Source organism: Pholcus phalangioides, unplaced genomic scaffold, assembly GCF_987345545.1.
Source record: "Pholcus phalangioides strain wild (caught in Gottingen) unplaced genomic scaffold, Ppha-v1.0 ptg000008l_1, whole genome shotgun sequence".
NCBI lineage: Eukaryota > Metazoa > Arthropoda > Arachnida > Araneae > Pholcidae > Pholcus > Pholcus phalangioides.
In genome coordinates this window covers 3,036,153-3,060,346 of record NW_028301601.1, presented here as the reverse complement: position 1 = coordinate 3,060,346, position 24,194 = coordinate 3,036,153, and the positions used below count along the sequence as shown (strand labels likewise).

The 24,194-nt window shown below is 36.7% G+C and overlaps 1 protein-coding gene across 1 annotated transcript in view; it reads left to right on the top strand.

The window, feature by feature from the left end:
* The window catches only part of Gad1 (glutamate decarboxylase), a 65,977-nt gene extending 50,511 nt beyond the window's left edge, over positions 1–15,466 (top strand). Inside the window, exons 3-14 of the mRNA XM_089234021.1 lie at positions 1,138–1,228; positions 1,376–1,482; positions 2,904–3,019; positions 4,804–4,883; positions 4,990–5,161; positions 5,253–5,317; positions 7,425–7,503; positions 7,595–7,744; positions 9,219–9,268; positions 10,531–10,588; positions 15,021–15,110; positions 15,204–15,466. Of these exons, the coding sequence (XP_089090147.1) occupies positions 1,138–1,228; positions 1,376–1,482; positions 2,904–3,019; positions 4,804–4,883; positions 4,990–5,161; positions 5,253–5,317; positions 7,425–7,503; positions 7,595–7,744; positions 9,219–9,268; positions 10,531–10,588; positions 15,021–15,110; positions 15,204–15,377 (1,232 nt within the window). The 3' untranslated portion in view covers positions 15,378–15,466. The remainder of the gene's footprint in view (positions 1–1,137; positions 1,229–1,375; positions 1,483–2,903; positions 3,020–4,803; positions 4,884–4,989; positions 5,162–5,252; positions 5,318–7,424; positions 7,504–7,594; positions 7,745–9,218; positions 9,269–10,530; positions 10,589–15,020; positions 15,111–15,203) is intronic.
* The last annotated feature ends 8,728 nt before the right edge of the window (positions 15,467–24,194 follow it).

Genomic DNA, 24,194 nt, shown 5'->3' with positions numbered 1-24,194 from the left:
AGGATTGTTTAAGTGCAATATTTGCTGGTTTCGTCGACATTTGGCAACATTTTTGGCAAGAACGGCGATGTCTCTTTTTTTTCGATCACGATTTCCAGTATTTTTCTCGATCAAATATGGTCAACTTAATCATATTAAAATAACAACACTATGCACGGTATTCGGCTATCTTGCAGTCTATTTCTTGAACACATCACCCCTATTAAATTAGACTGCATTCTCACCCCTATGGCCAAATTTGGCGTTGGAGTTATCTGATGTGGCCCGTCATAAATAACCAAATCACTCAAGTTGCCCACGAATGATTATCGAATCATTTAAGCTGCCCTCAGTTCATATACAGATCATTTAAGCTGCCAACGGCGCATATCCAGATCATTTAAGCTGCCAACGGCGCATATCCAGATCATTTAAACTGCCAACGGCGCATATCCAGATCATTTAAGCAACCCCCAAGAACATTCCCAAGACACTTGAGTGACCCGCGGTACAACACATCCAGTTAACTTAAGTGGCACGTGGTACATTTTCAGATTACTTTAGTAGCTGGCAGCGAATTTCTAGATCACTTTTTTGGCTCGCAGCACACTTACGGGTCACTTAAACTGCCCCGACACTTAAGCGACCCACTGCATTTTTATAAATCACTTAAGTGTCTCTTGGGACATTTCCAGATCACTTGAATTGCCAACGGCGAACTTTCAGATCACTTGAATGACTCGAGGCACATTTTCAGAAAACTGAAGTGGCCCGCGACACGTTTCCAAACCAACGAGCTGGCCCGCACTCCCAAAAAAATTGAGAACCCTTGCATTAGACCGAATGGTATAGTCTCAAGTGGAAGTCTTTTGAAGTTTTTATCATTACAAGGGTGAATGTCGTCTATATACGTAATTGCTTTTAGGCAATGTAGGTATTTTTCTAATATGTGCGTGTGCGTGATATAATTTTCATTGCCTTTCTTCATCACCATATGACATTCCTGCAGCTGTGTGTGTCACTTTTAAGACAACAACCCTTTTATTTCGATACTTGTGCCTCAATCCGTTTATAATTGATCATTAAACACCAATCAAAGTATGCAAATCTCATATGCTTTACAGAAATAAATCAGTCCCTTCCTTTCTTTCTCAATAGGTCACCCATACTTCTTCAATCAATTGTCGAGTGGTTTAGACATCGTATCAATGGCTGGTGAATGGCTTACCGCTACAACGAACACGAATATGTAAGTTTTCCGATGTCCCTTTTAGACATGCCAAAGAATTACAAAATACGCCATTTCCTTTAACATTATTATGTTCTGGCAAGAACTTCGTCACGACACTTTACTTCTTTTTTTTTTTTAATGATCCATTTCTTGCACCATTTTTAGGTTCACATTCGAGATAGCACCAGTGTTTATTCTGATGGAGCAAGTTGTGTTGAAGAAAATGAGAGAGATCATTGGCTGGAGTAATGGGGACAGTATTCTGGGACCAGGTAAGAGACAGGAGTCATTAAACAGAAATTTAATTTGCAGAGACTATTAGGAATCATATGAACTTTCTCTTGCGTCAAATCGGGTCAAAAATGTGCACCTGCCGAGTAAATAAATAAGCCAAATAATGATCCCAATTTGCCAAACAGCGACTATCCGTTCACAGATATCGCCAAATAGCTTATTAATTTGGCTGCCTTTTTCCTCTAATTTATCTACGGTGATCTTTCCATTTTCAGCGATTGGCCTAATTGCTACAACTACAGCCAGCAGAAACTCTGAATATGTCAATATCATCAGAATGCATCGGTATTCTCATTCATTAACTAACTTCTTATCCGTAGTAAGAAGTAACTGCTTTGTCTCTGAAATGATCCCATTGGTTTCAACGATGGTGGATGCTTTAGGGCTGTGGGCGTAACCAATCCTTCATCTCAGCATCGGATACTAATTCAGTACGATCGGGTGCTTTTTGGGAAGGTGTCAATTAAGTGGAAGTCACTAGATATTGTATTCAGACAAAATTTTGGAGAAGGTCTGGTTTGCTAGGACATAAAAGGCAGGACACAGCTGGTTTTATCTTGCAGAAACATGTGACTCTTAACTTTCCGATAACAATCGGTCTTTACGGCACGATACATACTTTGCAGTCTTGCACAGTATGCATGACTGTTAGTAGTAGCTTCGTGTCCAAAGAAGCTACTATGTCAGCATCACTCTTTGTCATCGAAGACAGCTGCTGATTGAGTTCCTTGGCCATTGATCGGATCTGGCGGAAGCACTGAAGGTCAGCTGCATAGCCAAAATTATGGAATCGCTTCTTATCAAGGAATACTGCTCACCAGGCATGGGTTGTCACGCTCTTGTACTGCAACAAACATCACATTCAGCTTTTTGCAAAACGCGAATAATCGTTCAGCAGCGGTCGTCATCTTTTCATTAACCCTTTGAGCGTATTTTAATTTTTTCCTGATCCACTTTATAACTACCATAGTGAAAATCACTGAACCTTCTAGAATTTGCCACATGTTGTGAATAATTTTTTTATGATCTCGTGCAGTGATAAATGCCCCCCCCCCCCGAAACCGAAAATAATAATAATAACAAGAAAGATAAATACTCTATCTCTTTTTTATATATCACTCGTCTCTCTACTATTATCTAACTTTGAACAAAAGCTTACTCCGCCCAGTGACAGTGATTGACAGACGGGGGGGGGGGGAGGAAAACATGTTATCAGGCAAAGCTCTCTGTACAGAGCCAGCTGGGCTCGAGATTGCCGAAATAAGAGGGTTTTAAGAAGACGAAATACTTTTTTTGAGATCACCGCTCTGAAGGTTAACTACATCTAATACTTTTCCCAACATTCTTGGATAATTATGTGTATATATCATGAACTAACACTAGTCATTTTTTCATATAGGTGGCTCGATTTCGAACTTGTATGCCTGTCTATGTGCTAGACACAAGATGTTCCCCAACTATAAACAGAAGGGTCTGATGGGTTTGCCTCAGCTTGTCATCTATACATCCGAACACGTAAAAACATTTTTCTGCTTCAGATTATTATTATAATTTCAAAAATAATTATCCATTCAAATATGAACCTCAATAGTTTTAATGCAAACGCGACAAAGGCCACAACAGGCAAATGCCCGACGAGATGGCTGAAAAAAAGATGGCCATCAAAATTGTTGGTGTCAAATACAACCAAAATACACCATTATAAAACCATATATCACGAAAGAAAAGTCGGCTTTTGTAGATACTTAGCACTTGTAGGGAAAAAAAACTGAACAGTTTCCTTCTGCGTGATTCAGGTTGGAAAAAGTAGATGGACGCGGTGAATGAAGAGCTATTAGCTTTCAAATCCTGGCTTAATGAGACATTCATTGATTGGCAGGCAAGAAAATAAAGCGTGCTCTATTGGCGTCGTTAGTTGGGATGTGCTCCCCTCATTGTGTCTCTCGTTATGAGAATCTCCTCACGCCTATTCATTTACTTGTCCGATTCAGTGGAGAAAATACAGTGAATTCATTATTTATATTTATCTGCTTATCCCCTCACAAAAACTTTTATCACGTTCTCAAAATATTGAAAAATGCACACACACACACACATAAGCAATTTTTTTTAAACTTTTTTTTGATTTTTAAATTAGGTCATGCAGTCGACATTTGTTATAACGACTATGCGTTATTGCGACAGTTCTGTTATAACGACTAGTACGATAAGTCACGGTTGTTTTTTTCCTATATATACCATGTTTTTTTCATCCAATATGACGAACAAAGACCATGCAAACCAATATAACGTCTGAACTTGTTCCGACCCACCTCTTTTTCTCAAAGAAATGCACAAAATCCGTGTTTTCCGTCTGCCTAAATTGTGTTTGCATTGTGGAGATTCGGTACTTATTAACACTTCATTAAGGCTTCTTACCAATTTGTCGACAATTTTTGTACTCATTATCTGTATATAAAGTATTTTTTAATTTATTTATATGCTTCTCTGCAACGTTATGGGTGAAATTTTCATTCATCTACCTTAGATATCAAGATAATATAGGAAAGTTCCTCAATTCTTCCCCAGGTGGCGTTCTGACTAGTATCATCATCTTGCGCATACCCATATCACTATACCACTACACCACTTCCGTGAACGTGCGTACATTATTTCAAGATTTATTCAAATTTACGTAAAATTCCCCCATGTTCTAAATTTCTCTAGATATTTATCTTTTTGCTCCCGGGCATCCCAAAATGACTGTAAGAGGTTGAAAATGATTTTAAGAGGGCTGCGTGCGTATATGCTGTAATATACGTTGCGTTTAAATGGTCATAACTCATGAACGAATAGAGATAGAGTGATGGAACCAAGTTCACATTGCGTTAAATCAGGTATGCTCTGCAAGATGAGACTGATGAAAACGTCTCCTGGTTGAGAGTTTTTGAACTTTTCATTAACATCTCAGCAACTAAGCTAGCTAGCTATCAACAAAATTGGGTTAAATTTTTGGAGACTTATTTTTATGAGATTGATATTTAATACAAAATTTTCTCGAAATGCGTACACTGCCTTTGATAAAATTAGCAACTTTTAATATTCCAGTATAATTATTTGTGTACATGTTTTACAATATGAGCACGCGTCAAACCCACTTTTGAACAAAGCGGGGAGATTTATTTATCTTTTGGTTGATATTTCATTTATTTATTCACGTTGCGAGTTTGAAGAAAACTCTGTGGAAGTATGTGCTAAGAAATATTGCTCTAATGTATATAATTTTGTAATAAAACCGTTTTCTTCCCCTTCTCATGAAGAGCCATTATTCGATGAAAGGTGCAGGTATGGTCATGGGAATGGGAACAGATCATGTCGTTGAAGTGCAGTGTGATGAGCGGTGAGTCACTTCAATGAGTTTAATTTATTACTCCTATGATATGAACAAGCCCTACATGCCTCTAAGAATCTTATTAAGAAGATATTACTGTATCTCAATATTATAGAGGCCGAATGATACCAGCCGAGCTCGAAAAATGTATTGTTGCGGACAAAGCCAAAGGTTACAAGCCATTTTTTGTCAACTGCACTGCAGGAACTACAGTGCTTGGGGCATTTGATCAAATTCCTGCTTGTGCTGACATCGCCGAAAAACATGGACTTTGGTTACATATCGATGTAAGTTATACTTTTATACCAGCAACTCTGCATTGTATATACAGGGAGCACTTCTCCCGTGTGACCTTATTTACGTTTTATGTATTTTTAGGGTGCTTGGGGTGGAGGCGTCCTCTTGTCCAGGAAATACCGCACGAGAATGAATGGTGTTGAACGGTGAGATATTTAAAACATTCTATAATGCCTTCAGTAAACTTCAGTATTAGAAAACATTTGGAATTTTTTTAATTCTCTGAACAGTTTATGACACTGTTTTACCTCAGCGAAAAGATTTTCTCTGTACCGGACAATCAACTAATTATGCTCTGATTTTTTCGTCTCGTGCAGGCGCCATCTATCTTTCCCAATAGGAAATATAGACTTTACAAGTCTTTTTTAAAACTTTATCAAGTTAGGATTACACTATAAAAGTTTGGTAAAAGATCTTTTACAAAACTTGGAAAAAAACAATCAATATGAGATCAATGATGTTGAAACTGCATGGCATAGGATACCCACAACAGAACCCTCACTGAACTGTAGGGGGGTGGGGGGCCAGCTCACCGAACTCTTGGTCTCTGGGCTCTACACTCTGGAACCCAGAGACTGGCCTTACTTATAAAAAAAATTGTTCACTATAAACGAATTCATTTATTATTTTATGTCCATAATTATTTTTTGTGTCCATAAAAAATAGTGGCATGGGACTGGCGAAACAAGTTTAATTCAGCTCAGCTCACAAACGAATTCAATGCTTCAATGCATTAACTAGAAATTATCTCACTTCTATAAAAGTGCTAGAGGCCCTGAATAAGACGCGGGCACGAAAAGAAAAAATGACCCGAAGGGCAAAAAAAAGGTAAAAATTACTGGTATAGATAATCCCCCCTTCACCCCCCGAAATAACTTTCTCGCAAGCTAACAATCACAAATCAAAAGTTGTTTTTTACAAATTCAAGGCTCATAACAGGCAAAATGCCCATCGAGGTGGCTGTTAAAAGTAATTTCCATAAAAAATATTGACGTCAAATACAGGGTGATTCTAAATCCATGGGACAAACTTCAAGAGGTGATTTATATGTATTGTGTATTTAGATTATTCGAATCTTCCACCTCAACATGCGATCTTCATCTTCTTACTTGCCACACAAGTCTTCCTCACTTCTTTTGAAATCCCAAGCTGCGGTCTCCAGCCCTTATGTGCCACTGGACACACGTGCAATTTTTCTCCCTGGTCATTGGGTTCGGCTATCAATTTTAGCCAAATGGCTTTTATGTTACATCGACCTGTCTTCATAGGGAGAACGACGCGAGTGATGGATACTTGCGGGGCGGGGGGGGGGGCGCCACTATTAATTTTTGCTAATTTTTCCGACACAACCCTGCCCCTTTTGAGGTAACGGAAGTAAGTTGCTTTGCATCAGTCCGGGGTTGTGAGCGGTTCTATCTATTTATCTATCAAGAGGTGATATAAGACACCTTAACAAGCATTTTTGATCATAGAATGTGCTGTGCGGAATCTCAACAGCAAAGGTGATAGGGGGTGTTTTTATAGAGTGCACAAACAGCACCTCACCAAAACAAATATCACATTTTTTTTCTGACAGATTTGCTGCGATATGTACTACCAGTCATTCAAGGATGCATATGTACCTTCGAATTGGATTAGAGTTTGTTTTTTATTGGTGCAATGACCATCAAAGTTATGCTGTGCCAAACAAATATCAAGCGGTATAATGACTTGTGGTAGTATTTGCGTTACCCAGGTTGCACGACCACGAGAAGGCCTACCACATTACAATATCCTGCACCCATTTAATCGTTGATTGCACTTTCTACAGCAAATCCGTCAGAAAAATATACTGTATTTGTTTTTTGTGGGTGCTGTCTAAAAACACCCACTACCACCTTTGCTATCACGATTCGACCAAAACATTCTATGATCAAAAATGCTTGTTTATGCGTCTTATATCACATCTTAAAGTTAATCCCATGAATTTAGAATCACCCCCGTGTATCTAATATATAGAAACTCAAAATGAAATCGATTTTTCGAAAAAAACTGAAAAGTTGTGAGAAAAATATTCGGAAGTACTATATTTTTAAGGAAAATTTTCCATGCAATTAACTGTGCAAAACAAGGCCAATAATATAAGGCGAAATATGTCAATAAGGAAAAGTGATTTTTGCATAACATTAATTCTCAAAAGTTTTATAATCTATTAATGATATTATTCGCATTTTATACGCGTGATTTACACTATGATCTTATACTCTTCTACAGGGCCGACAGCGTCACATGGAACCCTCATAAGCTGATGGGGTCGATTCTCCAGTGTTCAACTGTTCATTTTAAAGAAGATGTAAGAGCAACTCCAAACTATTTATTTGCATTCCTTTCTGTATTCAGAGTAAATCGTCACGAACTCGCTATTGAAATACTGTTACTTACAGGGTTTGCTGATGAGCTGCAACCAGCTGAGTGCCGACTACCTGTTTCAGCAAGACAAACATTACGACGTTAACTTTGATACTGGTGACAAGGTGATACAGTGCGGACGACATAATGACATCTTTAAATTGTGGTTGATGTGGAGATCGAAGGTAGGAAAATATTTAACTCTTCGCGATAGAAGTAAAACGTTTTAAAAAAGACTAGCGGAATCCAGTCATAATAGACACTTTATGCTCCAAAAACTATTTCCACCTGCAAAAAGACAATAGTTTGTGGTTTGAAAATCAATTGTATTATAAACAGATTTTCACCTAAAAATTTTATCAAATTTATATTCTTATTGCTAAAGAGTTTGCCATTATTTGAAGTTTGGCCGATGAATTCAAAGTCGTTCTGTTCGGAGTATGTGTAATTGTGTATATCCACTGCTCAAAACAGCACATCCCTTAATTATTTTGAGCATTGTCCTACACAGCAAACATCTTTAATCCCTCGCTCATGAGCACTGTGGTTCACTTTGGTGCTCACTGTAAGTGTTCTTGACGATCTTTTAACTTATGTACTACTCGTGAGGTCTTTGTCAATTCCTGAATGAAATACCTGTCTTGAATTGATCTGAACTTATTATGCAGATTTGAGTTTAGGGTAGCTTTTGGTATTCATTTGCATTTTTATTAAGTCTGCTTACTTCTGATTAGAACCACCAGGCCCGTCCTTACTGGACGCGGGCACCCTACGGTGCGAAATTAATAGCGGGGCCAGAGACGTCTTGATAATATCGGAGTTCCTTAGTCCCGATTTCATATATTCAGTGTAAGAGGGGAATCAATATCTAAAAATTCCTACGTTATTAAAAAATGTACGGGATGCTGAAATATATCCATACAAAAAAATATCGACACAATTGAATGCAAATTTATAAAAAAATTAATGAAAATTTTAATTGATGAAAAAATCTGAGAAGAAATAAAAATTTATAATCAATGAATCGAAATTAAGATAATAATAATTGATAGAGATATTTCCTGAACCCACATGAAAATTGAGAGCGAATCAAAGAAATAATCCTCCCAGAACTGATGAAAATTCTGAGTAAATGAAATATTGTTAGAATTGACGAAAATTGAGAACAAATGAAAGAAATAATTGTAAAATGTATTAATGATAATTCGGAATTTTCCGGAATTTATTTATTAAAGAAACAGTTCTAAAATTACTTTATTTCTAGATGAAAATGCAAAACTCCAGAATTATTTATTTCTAGATGAAAATGCAGATTTCCAGATTGGATGAAGCTTCAGAAGTTATGAAAGAAATTATTATTATTGAAAGTGCAAGCGTACCTATCGCATATCCCTAAGGTCAGCTGTGAGAACCACAAACGGTGCTCGAGACTCGAAAATTATCTTACTTACGGGTTGATTTCGAACCTATTGGCCATTGTTTAAAGATCTGATTAATTTTAAAGTCTTTCTCAAAGTCGGGGTATCACATGTAATTTTTTCCTTTGAATGAAAGATATCCATCCGACAAACCTGTCTTTAATTCCCATCAACTCCATCGTTGTAGAAAGTTGTTAGATGTTAAAAATAAGACTTTGAAACGTTTCCTTTTTTCCTCTAGGGAGTATTAGGATATGAGAAACATATCGATCACCTTTTTGAAATGACACAGTAAGTAAAATGGGTTTTTTTACGTAATTTATGATATACGTTTTGCTTTCGGGATCACTTTTTCGGAATTATTCCCCTAAAACCCCTTCAAAAATATATATCCCATCCCTTACTCCTTAATTTCTAATTTATTATTTTATTTAAAATTTATTCATTCTTTATACAGGTGAACTTGGCTAATATAGAGTTTTTATATAATTCGAATATTGGGAATTCTCCTTGAGTCACCTATTCATTATATATATGTCGAAATTACTTATTTAATTCGATTTTTCTCACTAATGTCTTGGATAATTCGAAGTTTGGTTCAGATGTAAAATGTCTCTTTTCTCATAATTCTAAGCTATCGACTTTTTTCTGTCAACTTTTTCATTATTCCGTAGTTTACTTGATCTTTCCAGATTATAACATGCGGCCTACATTTAAACATTCAAAAAAAATTGCAGTAGACCGAAGCTTTGCTCTTTGTTTCTTGAAGAAAAAAAAAGTATTTATCTATGGTGCATCCAACAGAGGTGCACAATCTTCGGCAAGTAGGCCAGATGCAGCCCCGCGAAAAATGTCCCAGTAGAAAAGTATCCGTATATAAAATACTGACCATATATTCCTTTCATAAAAATACGGAAAATCGGGATCCATGTAGACAAATGGATTATGTTCTGGTCTTTTTAATGGTGATCCAACATTTAAATTTTATTTAGTTTACAAAATTTTGTCTGTTCAACAAATCATTTTACGCCTAAAGTTTTGGCAGTATTCAATATTATGTAAAACATGTGTTGATGTACATTTTGTTTTCTATTCTTTCTAAAAATCAGTTTGCTAAATATAGTTGATTACCACCACTCCCCGACTTACGAACGTCCGGCTTTTAGAGTTGCGAAAACAAATATTTGACATCCGTCGTGAATCCCAGTTATTTGCGATATTCGAGAAAAAAAAGACTCTCCTGCTTACAGTTTCTACTCTGATAGTGGCGTTATAGGTATACAACAGATAAAATAATTTTTTTACTCATCACATAAGCAATCTACACCATGTACTTTATTCTATACGTTTTACGAATAATGGACGAATTCCGAGTTCTATTTTTTATTCAAAATTAGTGAATTGGTGTCATACTGGCGGGATTTCGATTTACGGAGGATACTCAGAACGAATTTTGTTTGGGAGTCATTCACTGGGAAAACTTAACTTACTTCACTTAAATTTATTCCTGTATCAAGTGTGTGTTCCACTCAACTTCTTATTCTTCGTTGCAGATACATGTTGAAAAAACTAAGGGAAAAGAAAGACAGATTCCATCTAGTGTTAGAGGAAGTATGTGGTTTTTCCTATTACTATCGCCCATTAAAAATTATTATTATATACTTTATTTGACTCTTTGACTCATTTTCATTAATAATTTATCAATTTTACCAAAAGAAGGACAAATTTTATCTATTATCAGAGGAACTATTAACCCATTATATGTCAAAACCCTATTATTCAACTTTTTCAAAATAAAATTACGTGAAAATGATGGCATGAATGAAATATGAAAAATTGTTTGGGGAAAAAAGTTTTGCTAAGTTAAAATTATGAAGTATTAATTATCATTATTTATTAAAATTTTAGAATATTTTTATTGAGTTTGTAACGTTTATAGCAATCAATTCAAAATTCAAGTACAACAATCAAAATTGAAAATTCCACTGCTTAATTCAGAATTAAGAAAATTCCACTGTTCAGATGTGGCAGTGATTCCAGTGCTGCCAAGGGGTAGTATGGGGTATAGGAGTAGGATCCACCAATTCAATATAGGTTTGAAGGACATTTGCTCCTCACTTGGGGTCACGTTATTGGAGCTTCCCGCATTTACCGATAGGTGGCTTCGTTCGGATGGGATCCATCTAAATAAGAGGGGGGTTTCGGAGGTTTGCGATAGTCTTAGGTCAGGTTTTTTACTCCCAGACCACGTAGTCGGGTATGCGGGTTAGTTAATGATAATCACAACAGTACTGACGGGGATTCACCAACCTCTGACTTGGATTGCTTCTCGATTGACACTAAATCACCGGGCAAATTAAGATGTGTGTTAATAAATGCCAGGAGCTTGGGTAATAAGAAAGATTTTTTAGAAACTATGATAGTTGTGGAGGGCCTGGATCTTATAGCCATTACAGAATCTTGGGCAAACGATGGGGATGAATCTTTCTTACACATCTCAGGATACGATACTTTTTTGAGAAATAGATCTGATAGGAAAGGGGGGTGGAGTGTTGATATACGTGAAATCCTGTTTGAAGGCTAGAGAGTGTAACGTGCAGAGAAGTGATATTGAAACCATATGGGTTGAGCTTGAGAACAAAAGACGTCATAAACTTATTGTTGGGGTTTGTTACAATCCATCGAATAGGGATCAAAACTACATCGCCAAATTGCATGATGAAATTTCCTACATGTGTAAGCGTAAGAGGGTTCTCATACTAGGGGATTTCAATTACCCGGGTATTGATTGGGAGAACCTTTCATCTAGAGATCAGTATGAAAGAGACTTTCTTAAGTTAGTGCTCGAAAATTTTTTGTATCAGCATGTATCAGAAGCCACTAGGGGTACTGCTATTTTGGATTTAGTTCTTACTAGTTCTGAGGATCTAGTTGAACATGTTTCGGTGGGGGAAGAGTTTTCTTCTAATGATCATCGTATCGTCAGATTTCACTGTAACTTTTCCTCGGGTAAGGTTGATAACAAAAGACTGGTTCCTTGTTTTCGGAGAACTAACTTTGATGTTTTGAGAGGAAGGTTAGCGGAAGTTTTCAAATACCGGTTGGAATCAGTAGGGGTGTTAAGTCAATGGGTAGAATTTCGTACGAAGCTGTCCTCTGCTTTGCACGACGTCATACCCTTTGTTCGAAAAAAGCGTGTTTGTACATCGCACCCTCTATGGTTCACGGATAGCGTGCGGAACCTTTATCTTGAAAAGAAAAGAGCATTCAGAGAGTATAAAAGTGGACGAGGTGACCTATCATTGTTTACTGATAAAAGAAGACTGTTGAAGAAAGCGATAAGGGATAGTAAAAAGAAAGTTGAATCTAGGTTGGCAGATAACATTGGCTCTGACCCAAAATCATTTTTTCGATACGTCAATAATGGATGTAAGGGGACAGTTGGCCCCCTCTCGATAGGAGAATCTAGTTAGAGAGCAATGTTGGCATGTGTAATGCTTTCAATGACTTTTTCGCGTCGGTTTTTAATGGAGATAATGATATTCGATATACGGGTGTTGCATGGGGTAATAAAACCCTGAACGATATTCAAGTAGAACACCTAGGAGGTCCTAGATCTTCTAAGAAATGTATGTGCAAGCAAAGCACCAGGACCAGATGATATCTATCCCAGGGTCCTCAGGGAATGTGCTAATGAATTGTTGGGTCCAGTCGCACAGATATACAGAAGTAGTGTTGCTGAGGGTATCGTCCCAACGGATTGGAAACTTGCTAATGTTGTTCCGATATTTAAGATGGGTAGTAGAGAAGCTGTGTCCAATCATCGTCCAGTGAGTTTGACGAGCTTCCTCTCGAAAATTTTGGAAATTATCATCAAAAGGCAGTTTGTGAAGTGGATAGACGAGAATAATGTATTGTCGGATAATCAGCATGGATTCAGGAAGGGGAAGTCATGTGTAACTAACCTCCTTTGCTTCTATGATCATGTGACTAAGGCTTTGGGTAAGAGCAAAAATGTCGACGTTGTTTACCTTGATTTCCAGAAGGCATTCGATCGGGTCCAACATGGCAAACTACTGAAGCGTTTGCACGAGATTGGAATTGGGGGCAACTTGCTGAATTGGATAGAATCGTGGTTAAGAGATAGGTCGCAACGAGTTATGGTGAACGGGGAATTCTTTGGTTGGACAGACATCACAAGTGGAGTTCCTCAGGAAAGTGTCCTTGGCCCCATACGTTTTTCACTTTTTATCGATAAACTCGATCAGGGTATCTATGGGATTACTAGTAAATTCGCAGATGATGTGAAGCTAATGGGGGTAATCGGAAATCAAAGCGATAGGGAGTTGCTCCAGACCAACTTAAACAGGATTGCAGCATGGGCAAATGAATGGAGCATGACGTTTAGCGTTGATAAGTGCATGGTCGCTCATTTTGGTTCGAACAACCCACGGTTCTCTTACGAGTTGAATGGTGTCACTATCCCGGATGCAACTAGGATCACCGATTTGGGAATTCTCATTGACGACCGACTTAGGTTTTCTGAACATTGTTCAGCGGTGGTCAAAAAAGCGAATAGAATGCTTGGTCTCATTTCCAAAAAGGTCTCTTCGCGTTCTCCTAAAGTCATTCTTCCACTTTTTCGAGGCTTAGTTCGTCCTGGACTGGAATATACTATGAGGTTTTGGAGACCATACCTACAGAGGGACATAGACTTGGTTGAAAGGGTGCAGCGAAGAGCTACGCGTGTCCTTATTGGTGCACGGGGCTTAAGTTATGAAGAGATTTCATTTTTTGAGTATGTTTATATTGGATGAACGCAGGTGTCGGGGAGATATGATCGAAGTGTTCAAAATTTTCAGCGAGATGGATAGGATGGACCATGTATCATTAGTACACCACCAATCGACTGCTTTTACAAGGGGACACCAGTATCGATTGGTGAGGGACAGTGCAAGGTTATGGTGTCGCAGGGAATTTTTCTCTAATAGGGTTGTTAATAAATGGAATAGCTTACCCCCGGAGGTAGTAAATTGTAACACAATTGACACGTTTAAAAAGAAATACGATAAACATGTTGGGGTAAATCGAGAAGCTATCCATTCTTAGAATAAGACAACCATGGGTATTCTTTATGGGCATTGTATAATATTTTATCATGTGTATATATTGTTTATAATTTTTGTTAATTGCATTTTTAATTGGGTTGCTGTATTTTTGAAATATATGACATCCATATTTTTATGGGCATCTTTTTATCAGCCACCTCCTCGGGCATTTTGCCTGTTGTGGTGTTGTATTTGTATTTGTATTAATTAGAAATGAAAACAAGCGTCCCCCCCCAAAAAAGGGATAATGGTAAATAATGGGGTAATCACGACTTCGGTGCAATTATACAGTTTCTATACAACGGTTGTTTCGTCTTTTGTGAGCGGATGTATAATAAATGACGATGTGTTTGTTATACAGGGTGTTCCAAAAATTCGTGAATATTTTAAAAATTCATAAAACTGGAAGAATTGATATATTTGCGAAAAGTTATTCTCGCGAAAAAGATATTTCAATTTTTGTCGATAGAAGGTGCTGCACGGAAGCAAATTGCTGTAAATACACAAATCGTAGTCCTAAAAAATGCAGGGTGTACAATTGACAGCTCATTTCTGCATTTTCCTGTTACTGTAGCTTATATATGGTTTTCATAGTGATGCCGATTATTGGTGGATAAAGTGCTATTGGTGAAGTTGTTTTACGTCAGTCATGAATCGGCGGCTGAAGTTTTACGAACGTTTCGGGGAAAGAAAGAATTGCAGAAAGGTTCGAGTCCAATCACTCCCTTTTGTACAGCACTTTCTATCAAGAAAAATTCAAACTAAATCTTTTTTTTTCTGTCCAAAACAAATTTCCTTTTGTGAGGGTAATTTTCGCAAACTGCATTCGAATAAACCCATTTGTTGAATTTTTATGAATTTTCAAAGTATTTACGAATTTATGGGACACCCTGTAAATATATTACAGTATTCTTACATGAATTTCTCTCACTTAGCCTGAATGCACCAATGTTTCCTTCTGGTATATTCCCAAGCGTTTGAGGAATGTGCCGCATTCACCACAGAAAGCCAAAGAACTTGGAGAGGTATGATTTTCAGTTTTGCACAATTTTCTTCCGCATTTATATCACTCTGAGTGAATTCGGTGCATTATATAACGTGCTTTTTTATCCACACAGCTTACAGCGAAGTTGAAGGCCAGGATGATGGATAAGGGCACGTTGATGATCGGATATCAACCCTTAGGTGAAATTCCGAACTTCTTCCGAAGTATCATTTCAAACGCTGCTGTTAATGAGGCCGACATCGATTACATGTTGGATGAACTGGATCGCCTCGGAAACGATCTCTAAGTATTCTGAGGAGAGGAAAAAAGAGCAAAAAAAAAATAACTTTTGTTTTCTGTTGTTGTTGTTTGTTTGTTTTCTAAAATTATTTAATTAACATGGTTGTCATATTCATAGATCAGTGTATGCGTCCTTAGCAAGGGCCGAAACAAAAATAAAATCGTGGGGCCCATTTTGTTTTAATGAACTGCTGCAATATTTGAAACAAAATGTATTTTATACTGAAGGAAATAAAAATTGTAAAATCATTAATTAATGCATGGAATACTGAAAAAATCGGGACAAGAATACACAATGTCCAGAACATGAAATATTTGTTTCGAAATTTTACAAGTGACTAACTGGATGAGCTTTCTAATGTGGTGTTGGAGTATTGCTGGCCATGTGGTACGTATGCTATCGTTTTACAGCAACTGTACCCCACAGATTCTAAATTTCTGACAGGTCTGGAAATCATGGGCCGAGAAAGGGTCTGGACACCTTGCAAAGCCTACCTACAGGTTTTTACCGTCTGAGGAAGCGTGCACTATATTTTTGGATAGAGCTGATACTGGAACTACTTTTTTGTTGCGTTTATTCACTTTAATTTCTCGTCATCTTGCACAGTGATTCGGGGCAGCCATCAGCATCGATAGCCATCGATAAGAATAACAGGTACAATGGCATCTCGCTGGTACGTTGATTAAGTGCTCCCACCTTCCGCATTATCTTGGGAATGTACCAATGCTATTTCTCCAAGATGATATGCACCCTCAAACAGCAAACCTGAGCAGGAAAACGATTCCCAGGCCTTTTTCTTTCTTCTGTCGAGAATCCATGAGACTAGATTGGACGGTGAATGAATGTTTTTTCCTACCAAGCTCTATTAGGCCCCTCCTCACATGTGGGTACTGATGTTGCCTGGATACAGAAGACTCAGTACCAAAGTGATCCATCACGTGTATCTCTGTCACCACTCAGACTTGGAGTATTGACGACTTGAATACCTACGAGACCGGTTAATCGGTGACTTCAAAAGCTATGTGACTAGTTTACTGGTGAGTTCAGGTGCTGGTCTCCTCGCTACTCCAGTATCGGAGCAACTCTGAAATTTTTCTTGAGATTTGTAATTCCCTCTCACGTATCAATGGCGCACTCTTCTCCTCACGCTTTTTTTTCATGTGTGCAACCGCTCGTTTTTAGTTGGTCGTTCACCATTTTTGTATCCAGATGTCTGTATCTTTGCCTGCATTAATAAATGATGAAGTTTTTATTAAATTTTTCTATATTCTCACTACGCAGTGTGTTGCCAAATACCCTTGTTGCAATCGACAGTAAGAAACTAAAAAATGCGTCATTTTTCCTCACCCTCTTTGGTTTTGAAATGGTTTTATAGTAGTGCCGTGAGGGGGGAAACGAGCAACTCGATTCATTCAGTCGACCAGTCTCCCCTTCTTTTGCCTACTCGAGATAGATTTTGTACATTCCTGTGTGAGGAAAGTGCAACTGTAAAACCTCATGAATCCCCACGTGGTCAGTAATACCTCATCATCACGTACAAACTTTCATCCAATCATTGTCACACAGGTTAGCTGAATACACAGCCACGTTATGGCTGGCCTTTTCTAAATTCAGCCGCTCGACGATTGTGAAATTCCAGAATAAAGACCACGTGCTCAGAACACGATGTATCTCTGTTTCGAATTCCGCTGTTTGATTCTTTTTGCGATTTTTATATCTTTCAGTATAACTTTTAAATTTTTAAGAAGATACTGTTAATTATTTCTCGTTTTATCCCGAAGAACAAAAAAAGAACTTTATAGATACGTATATCCTCGAAGTGTTTGACTATTTTTCGTCACCGCCATTGTTGTTTACCTGTTTTTTGATATGGAAAGTAATTTGATATTTTGGCAGAACGGATAAAAAATAAGAGCAGTTGGTATTTTAATGTTTGCTTTTACATAAAATGGCGTTTTTTGTATGAAAAAAAGACAACCTTTTAATGAAGGTATTATTTTAATTGTCGATCTATATTATACATACAAAGCAGCATGAGAAAATACAGCACAGAACAATTATGGTTGATCTTGCATTGATCTTGCATGGCAGTCGTTTTATATGTATACAAAAGTAGATTATTAACGAGGACGCAACCTATTGATGGTCTGTATGTGTGTGTATACGTGCGTGTATGAGTGTGGTTTATCATTTTGAACAGGTTTTTGGGGGCCGGAGAGTGTGTATTACGCAGAATATATTTAGCCGTAGTAACAGGTTGGTTTTTGATGTGAGTGGGAGCCGGTGTTTCTTGTTGATATAAAATTTTTTCTCGATGTAATTGTCCTTTCTCTGGTGGAACAGGCTCTCTATGATAATTCATAGATGAAGCCGCACCATAAATCCAACGTCTTCCAAATGATGTAGAAACAAAAAAAAAACCGCCGTACAACCGCCCAAAAATCTGGTCTGGTATGGTCTCGGCGGTTTTTTGTAATTTTGAACGTGAGTGTTTGTGTGTGTATGTGTGGATATATGCATAATGAATGTTTCGTTTTCAAGAATAGGATTGTATAATCAAGCATATGATAGTATTAACAGTTATATTAATAAATATATACATAAATATATCTATATATATATATTTTGTGTCGCACTGATTTTCAAAACACACCGTGACTTTTAAAATCTATCAAAAAAGAGTGATGTCTAGATTGTTTTAAACGGCAAATGTGTATGTATATACTCGTATATATTCTAAAATATAGAGTGATGTTTCAAAAGTTTAGTTCGTTGAAAGAGTTATAAAATATATATGTAACTTATGTGAAATGATTTATATATGTAAAGATAATAGGAAAAAAGATATATATATATTATTAAATATATAGATGCGAAAGATATTTGAATGTATAAAAAAAAAAAAAGAGTGATTATTCCTTTAGCAGCGAGCCATGGCTATTCTGTCCTGCAAAGTGAGCCATATTTATGGCTACCGGTGTCTTTACGGTGTAAGGTTAGAGTGCACTTAGCACTATTTGTGGATTCATTACGCCAGGGGGGTGCACAACCTCTTGCTCGAAGGCCAAATTCGGAAGGTGTGTTCCCCACCCGGTCCTCGAAAAATGTTCTGGTAGAAAAAGTATATATATATATACACACATTACACGATAACTACCTTGGCCGATCATATTTCCTTAATTAAAATATCGGGACACATATGAGATATCGCCAGTTATCGCCAAAAAATTGCCAAATGCAAGTAAAATTGCCAATTATAGTCAAAAAGTTGCCAAAGGCAAGTAAAAAGTTGCCGATTATTCCCAAAAAATTGTCAGATGTAAGTAAAGTTTCCAAGTATCGTTAAAATTGTTGAAAAATCCCTAAAGGGGTAGGAAATAGAGAGCTATACTGCAAATCGCAATGGATTAACATGTAACTCACCAGAGAAAAAACGTAAGTCTGGCAAATATCTGACATGAATTGGCCATAATTAATTATAATAGTCATAAGTATCTATATAATTTATGTCATGAAAATAATCTCCATTCTTGATTTCAATAAAGAAAAATTCAAATAAGCCTCGTTGGAAGTAGTGGGGGGGGCGGGGTCTTTTAAAAAAAGAGAGACGGGACAGCCAAAATTACGAGAATGCCTCATAAAATGCGGGTCATTTGGACACCCCCTACATTTGGTCCGCTAGCGATTGAAATACTGTATATCTGGCCCGCGGACTGAAAGGGTTGTGCACCCCTTAATTATGTCTAGCCCAGATGAGTCTGAGAGATGATGGCAAATGAGACTAGGAAAGTTCTGGAACTTGAGATAACAGCTGGCCCCCCCGAGACAGGTGGTGTTTGTTTTGACGGTGACTTCAGCTCTTTGCAATCATAAACACCACCAGGTGGTGTTTGCAGCTGCTATCAAAATCTTTCAAATTTTACTGACAAAGCTCCTCACAGCTGCAAATCACCTGGTGGCGCTTATGATTATGGAAAGCACGAATTCCCGCCATAACAAAAACCAACTATCTCGGTTTAGTTGCTATCTCAAGTAGCACAACTTTTTCAGTTTCTCATGTGTTATGAGCATGAGCGTTTGTTAAGAGAGATTGAGCTTTTTATTCTGGATAGATTTGTTGAAGATGTCTTGTAATAATTCGAACGAGCACTGCCACAGTAAATACATGTATTGCAATTACTGTGAAAAACAAAAAAAAAGTCATTTTTGCCCCTTTTTAGATGGTATGTTATTTTCATCGATTTTCGTTATTGTTTTGTAAACGTACATCTTGCAAATTTTTGGAAAGTAAACTTGTCAGGCATATCGTTCACGGCATATTTTGAAATAAATGGTGCTATTATTATGCTTAAAAAATCATAACTGAGAAATGTAGTAAAGTTTCAAGCTTTGAGCCTTAATAATGCTTTTACGAAGGCTTAAGGAATGCTTTGCTCTAAATTATTGAACCATCGAGTGGAAATTTCGATTTCCCGTGATTGTGCAATAATCTTGTACTGATCAAATATTGAACAAAGAAACAAGCTTAAAAACCACGGAGCAATAACGTAAAGGTATGCAAATAAGTAGTCTTCTCTTCCCGATCATTGATATCGAAACAATTTGCACTCTTCTCATTCAAAATGCACAAAAACGGCACTGCTGGATACTAACAATCTTCGAATGGACATGAAATGTTTATTGGAACTTCTAGAACTTAATCCAAGTGATTCATCGCATTTTATTCAGGAAAACGTGAAAATATTTATGCGGTCTCCCATATCTGTTAATCCTACAGAAACATGTTACCAGAAAAGTTTCAGCACGGATAATGAAGGTTAATCTGATGCTATTGAATGCACAATTTTGGGAAAACTCAATAGTCAATTCTTGCATATTTTAATGAAATAATTTTCTACATGACTTGAAATAACTGAATACGATCTGGTATCAGCCTGCATTTATAAATGGAGATATCAATGCAAACAGTGTTTTCTTCTTGATAGAGATTCTTGATGCTAATTGGTTCTGTTGAACTGTTTTGCTCTATCCTTAGAGTAGGTACTTCACACCTAAAGTACTAGTACACCTAAATGCCTACTCTAAGGTTCCATCAGCTGAAAATATTGAAATAACCTCTGATAGCACATGAATATTCAGTTCATAAAAGCACTACATTCCACTTTTTTCGATATTCTCACCGTTTTAAAAACCCTCCGCTTAAAAAATCAAAATCGGGAAGTTGGAAAATTATTATTCATAAAGCACTAAAATTTCACAAAATCTGTGAATACTCGCACCAAAAAATATGCGAAACGTCTATTAAATCACACAAATAATATAGCATGTAAAATATGATTTTTTGTAAAATGAACTTTTCATATTTTAATCCTTTTTACTTGTTTATGTCCCAATTGCAGTTAATAAAAATGCATTCCACTGTAGAAACATTGAATACCAGAAATGTGGAGGTGAAGAATCATAACTGTCATAATGTAATTTATAAGTAATGAAAATTATACCTTCATCAATGATTTCAATAAACATCGTACATTAAATTTGGATTCATGAAAGAAATAGGGGAAAAATCTTAGAAAAAATTCGGACGGCTGAAAATATTCAAAAATACCGGTCGTATGGTCACAATGGTGGAACAAATGTGTCACTAGTTGAATTAGATGTCCATGAGTCTAGGGGATTGGTCAAAACATTACAAACGCTGGCCGCGACAGCTTGTTACCAGTTCGCCAAGATGCTACTTACTTTTGCAAAAAATATCTTATACTCTGATAAATACGAAATTTCTCAAGGCTCTCATACGTTTCATACACACGTTCATTTCAGTTAAGTTCGCTTAAAAATGAAGAAAAATTTTAATTTTAAGTGAACATCCCCCTTTCTTGTGCCTATTTGAAATGTACAGTTATTACTTATACGTATAATGAGAGAACGGTTGTGTGACTTTGTGAATGTCCATTTATTAATTGAAATAAGTTTTGAGATAGTCATAGGGAGATACTTTCCGTTGCATGCTCGTGTAATCATGATTTCCCCGGTGCATTTCAAGTAATTTCAGACCGTCTCCTCTCAAATGTTCTTTGATCGTGTCGTTGGAACTTGTATGATATAGACCTATATATTTAAGTGTGTGTCTTTCCTTCATCATTCCTATCTATGTGTACATGGTTTCTCCTATCTTTTAATAATCCTTGATATGCAAACTTTCGCGTCTGTACCATCTTGCATGGAGCTCACATAATAGCTCATGTAAGTCACACATGGTATTTATCCAAATAACATAAATATGTTTTCTTGCCCACTTGATTAATTAAACATTTTAACCGTTTTACCTTCTTATTCCAGTATTATGAATTCAAATATGTTAAATTATACCAGTTTAATCGAATGCCAATTATTACCAAAACATAGCATCCGTCCCATAATTTATTTCCTGATTTGTTCAAATCTAAAAATGCAATTCAGTTGTTTATATAAAATGATCATATAAGCACTAAAATTCCCAAAATAGGCACGCCATTAGGTTCCAGCACGAGAAAAATGTCTCTGCTGAACTATCAGTGTTGGTTGGTTGATAATAATTCGATCTTGCGGGAGCTACTTCCACAGTAGTAATATGCAAATTTTCTGTATAATGCGACTGATCAATACATATTTTATCGGTGTATGCAAACAATAACTGAAGACTTATACGTGAGGGTGAAGATTTGAATACGGGACATCACTTTTATTTTCCTGTGTGTAACACGTGTCTGTTTTTTTGAAGACACGTGAAAATTGTGTTTATATTACACGAACATATAAATAATATAGACTTTGTGACGCCCTCATTTTGACTTCAATTCGATGTAAAGACACCAAAAAAAACTGTTTAGAGCAAAATAAAATGTTGTTTGTGAGTGTAAAAACATTTTTCCTGTTCATGTACTTGTATTCTTTTTTCAGTGTCGTAGAACTACACAGGTTGATTCGAATTGTCCTCAGGATTATGTTTGCAACCGTTGACATTAGAAGTCTACTTCGAATTACAAAAATGTTTTGAATGACATGTGGTTTCTTAAAATGCCGTAATTTTTTTTTGAGGGGTCATATACACTAAAAAAAAAAAGACATTCACTTTTATAGTCTCCATAAGCTCAAACTTACAAACAAATTTTAAAACAAAAAAAATCCACATTTTTTAATGCAATATTTATCGAGATGTTCAACTTGAAAGTCTTCAGCATTTGTCATCCATGATGGAGGATGTCACCCACGATTTGCAAAAACTCACATTTCTTACAGAATTTTTGCAGTACAAATTTGTTATTGTAATTTAAAAAATGTATAATAATTAATATAGCTTTTCCAGTCACGTTTTTCCCATTGAAACCACCATATCATTTGTGTTTTCCATGTGACCGGTGGTTTGAAGTTTAAACCACCAACTTTTTTCTTGCATTTGATGTCTTCCGAAGAGACTTCACAACATGCTAAGTTTTTGTTGTCCCCCCCCCCCCCATCTAGTAGGTATTCAAAAGAATGAATAATTACTTTTTTTTTCATCATTTTGTCCAACAGGGGTGAAAAAGTATCTTATACAGGAAGCGATGAGAAGCATTTTTTCTTTTAAGACACGCAATAAATTAATCATTAGCTGAGATTATTCTATTTGTGTAGAGTCCTCAGCCCTTTCGGCGGCAGTCCCGAGATATCTCGTCAAACTTGATCTGCTTTATTTCAGCCACCCCAAAATATCTCGACTTCTAAAAACGTCATGAAGTTGTTTTTACAGTAAAACATGTTTTGTATTTTCCCCTCCAATCAATCGACTGCCAGCGGGAGGAGTCAGCTCTTTTTCAAGGTTAGATAAGAGAAGAAGCGAGAAAGATAGAGAAAGAAATATACGCTCAGTATAAATAATACAAAAAGATGTTTTCCAAGAAAATAGTATTTCTCTTCCTAGAAAGCCACATACGTCCTGGCAGGTGTTTTTGTATCATAGTGAGGGAGGTAAAAGCGATGTGGGCGGAGTAAATTTCCTTGTTGGGAAGGGGAAGCAGTTATCAGCTGGCAATCGGAAAAAAGAGATTCTTCTTGAAAATATGTGGCAATTTTTGTAAAGGTTTCGCAATTTCAAATGTGGGAGTTGTAATGGGGAACAGGAAAATTTTGAAAACCGCTTAAAAGGTTAATAATATGGATTTTCAAGCCAACACAAACTTCCAATGCAGTGGATAGGTTAACACTAATACACATTAATGTGGCAGAAATAGATTACCTTTCGGGTGAGATAATATACTAGGGAAGCAACGTTCGGTAGACTCAAAATAAGAGAACAACTTATAGCTGTTGTTCTCTTCATATTTTGGGTCTACCGAACGTTGTTTCTCTAGTATATAGCAATGTTGCATGCTTAACATCTCAATAAATATTGTATATAAAAATATAGAATTTTTTGCAAATTGTTTTTAAGAGCAGGTTATAATTTCACGAACTGGGAGTTTTAACGAACTGTATAAACAATCCATTTCTTTAGCATCGATAACTTTAGTTATACTGACTTTTTAAGTTGTATGATAAACGCTTTGTACACTACTTCCAGTTTTTCGTTTTTAATCCAAGTGTGTACTACCCCCGTAGAAACATGCAGAAATAAATACGTGAAAGGTTTGCAGCTCACCACCCCCGCCCTCTCCAGTAGAAATACGTAGGAGTCTTTACTTACACCTAGACAAACAAATGTGTAACCCTAAAAATGTGTACGAGGTTTGTTGCATATTCCTGTAAACCTTATGAGGACTTATGTATGTACTTCTAAGAGTGCGAAGGAGAACAGTTTCTACA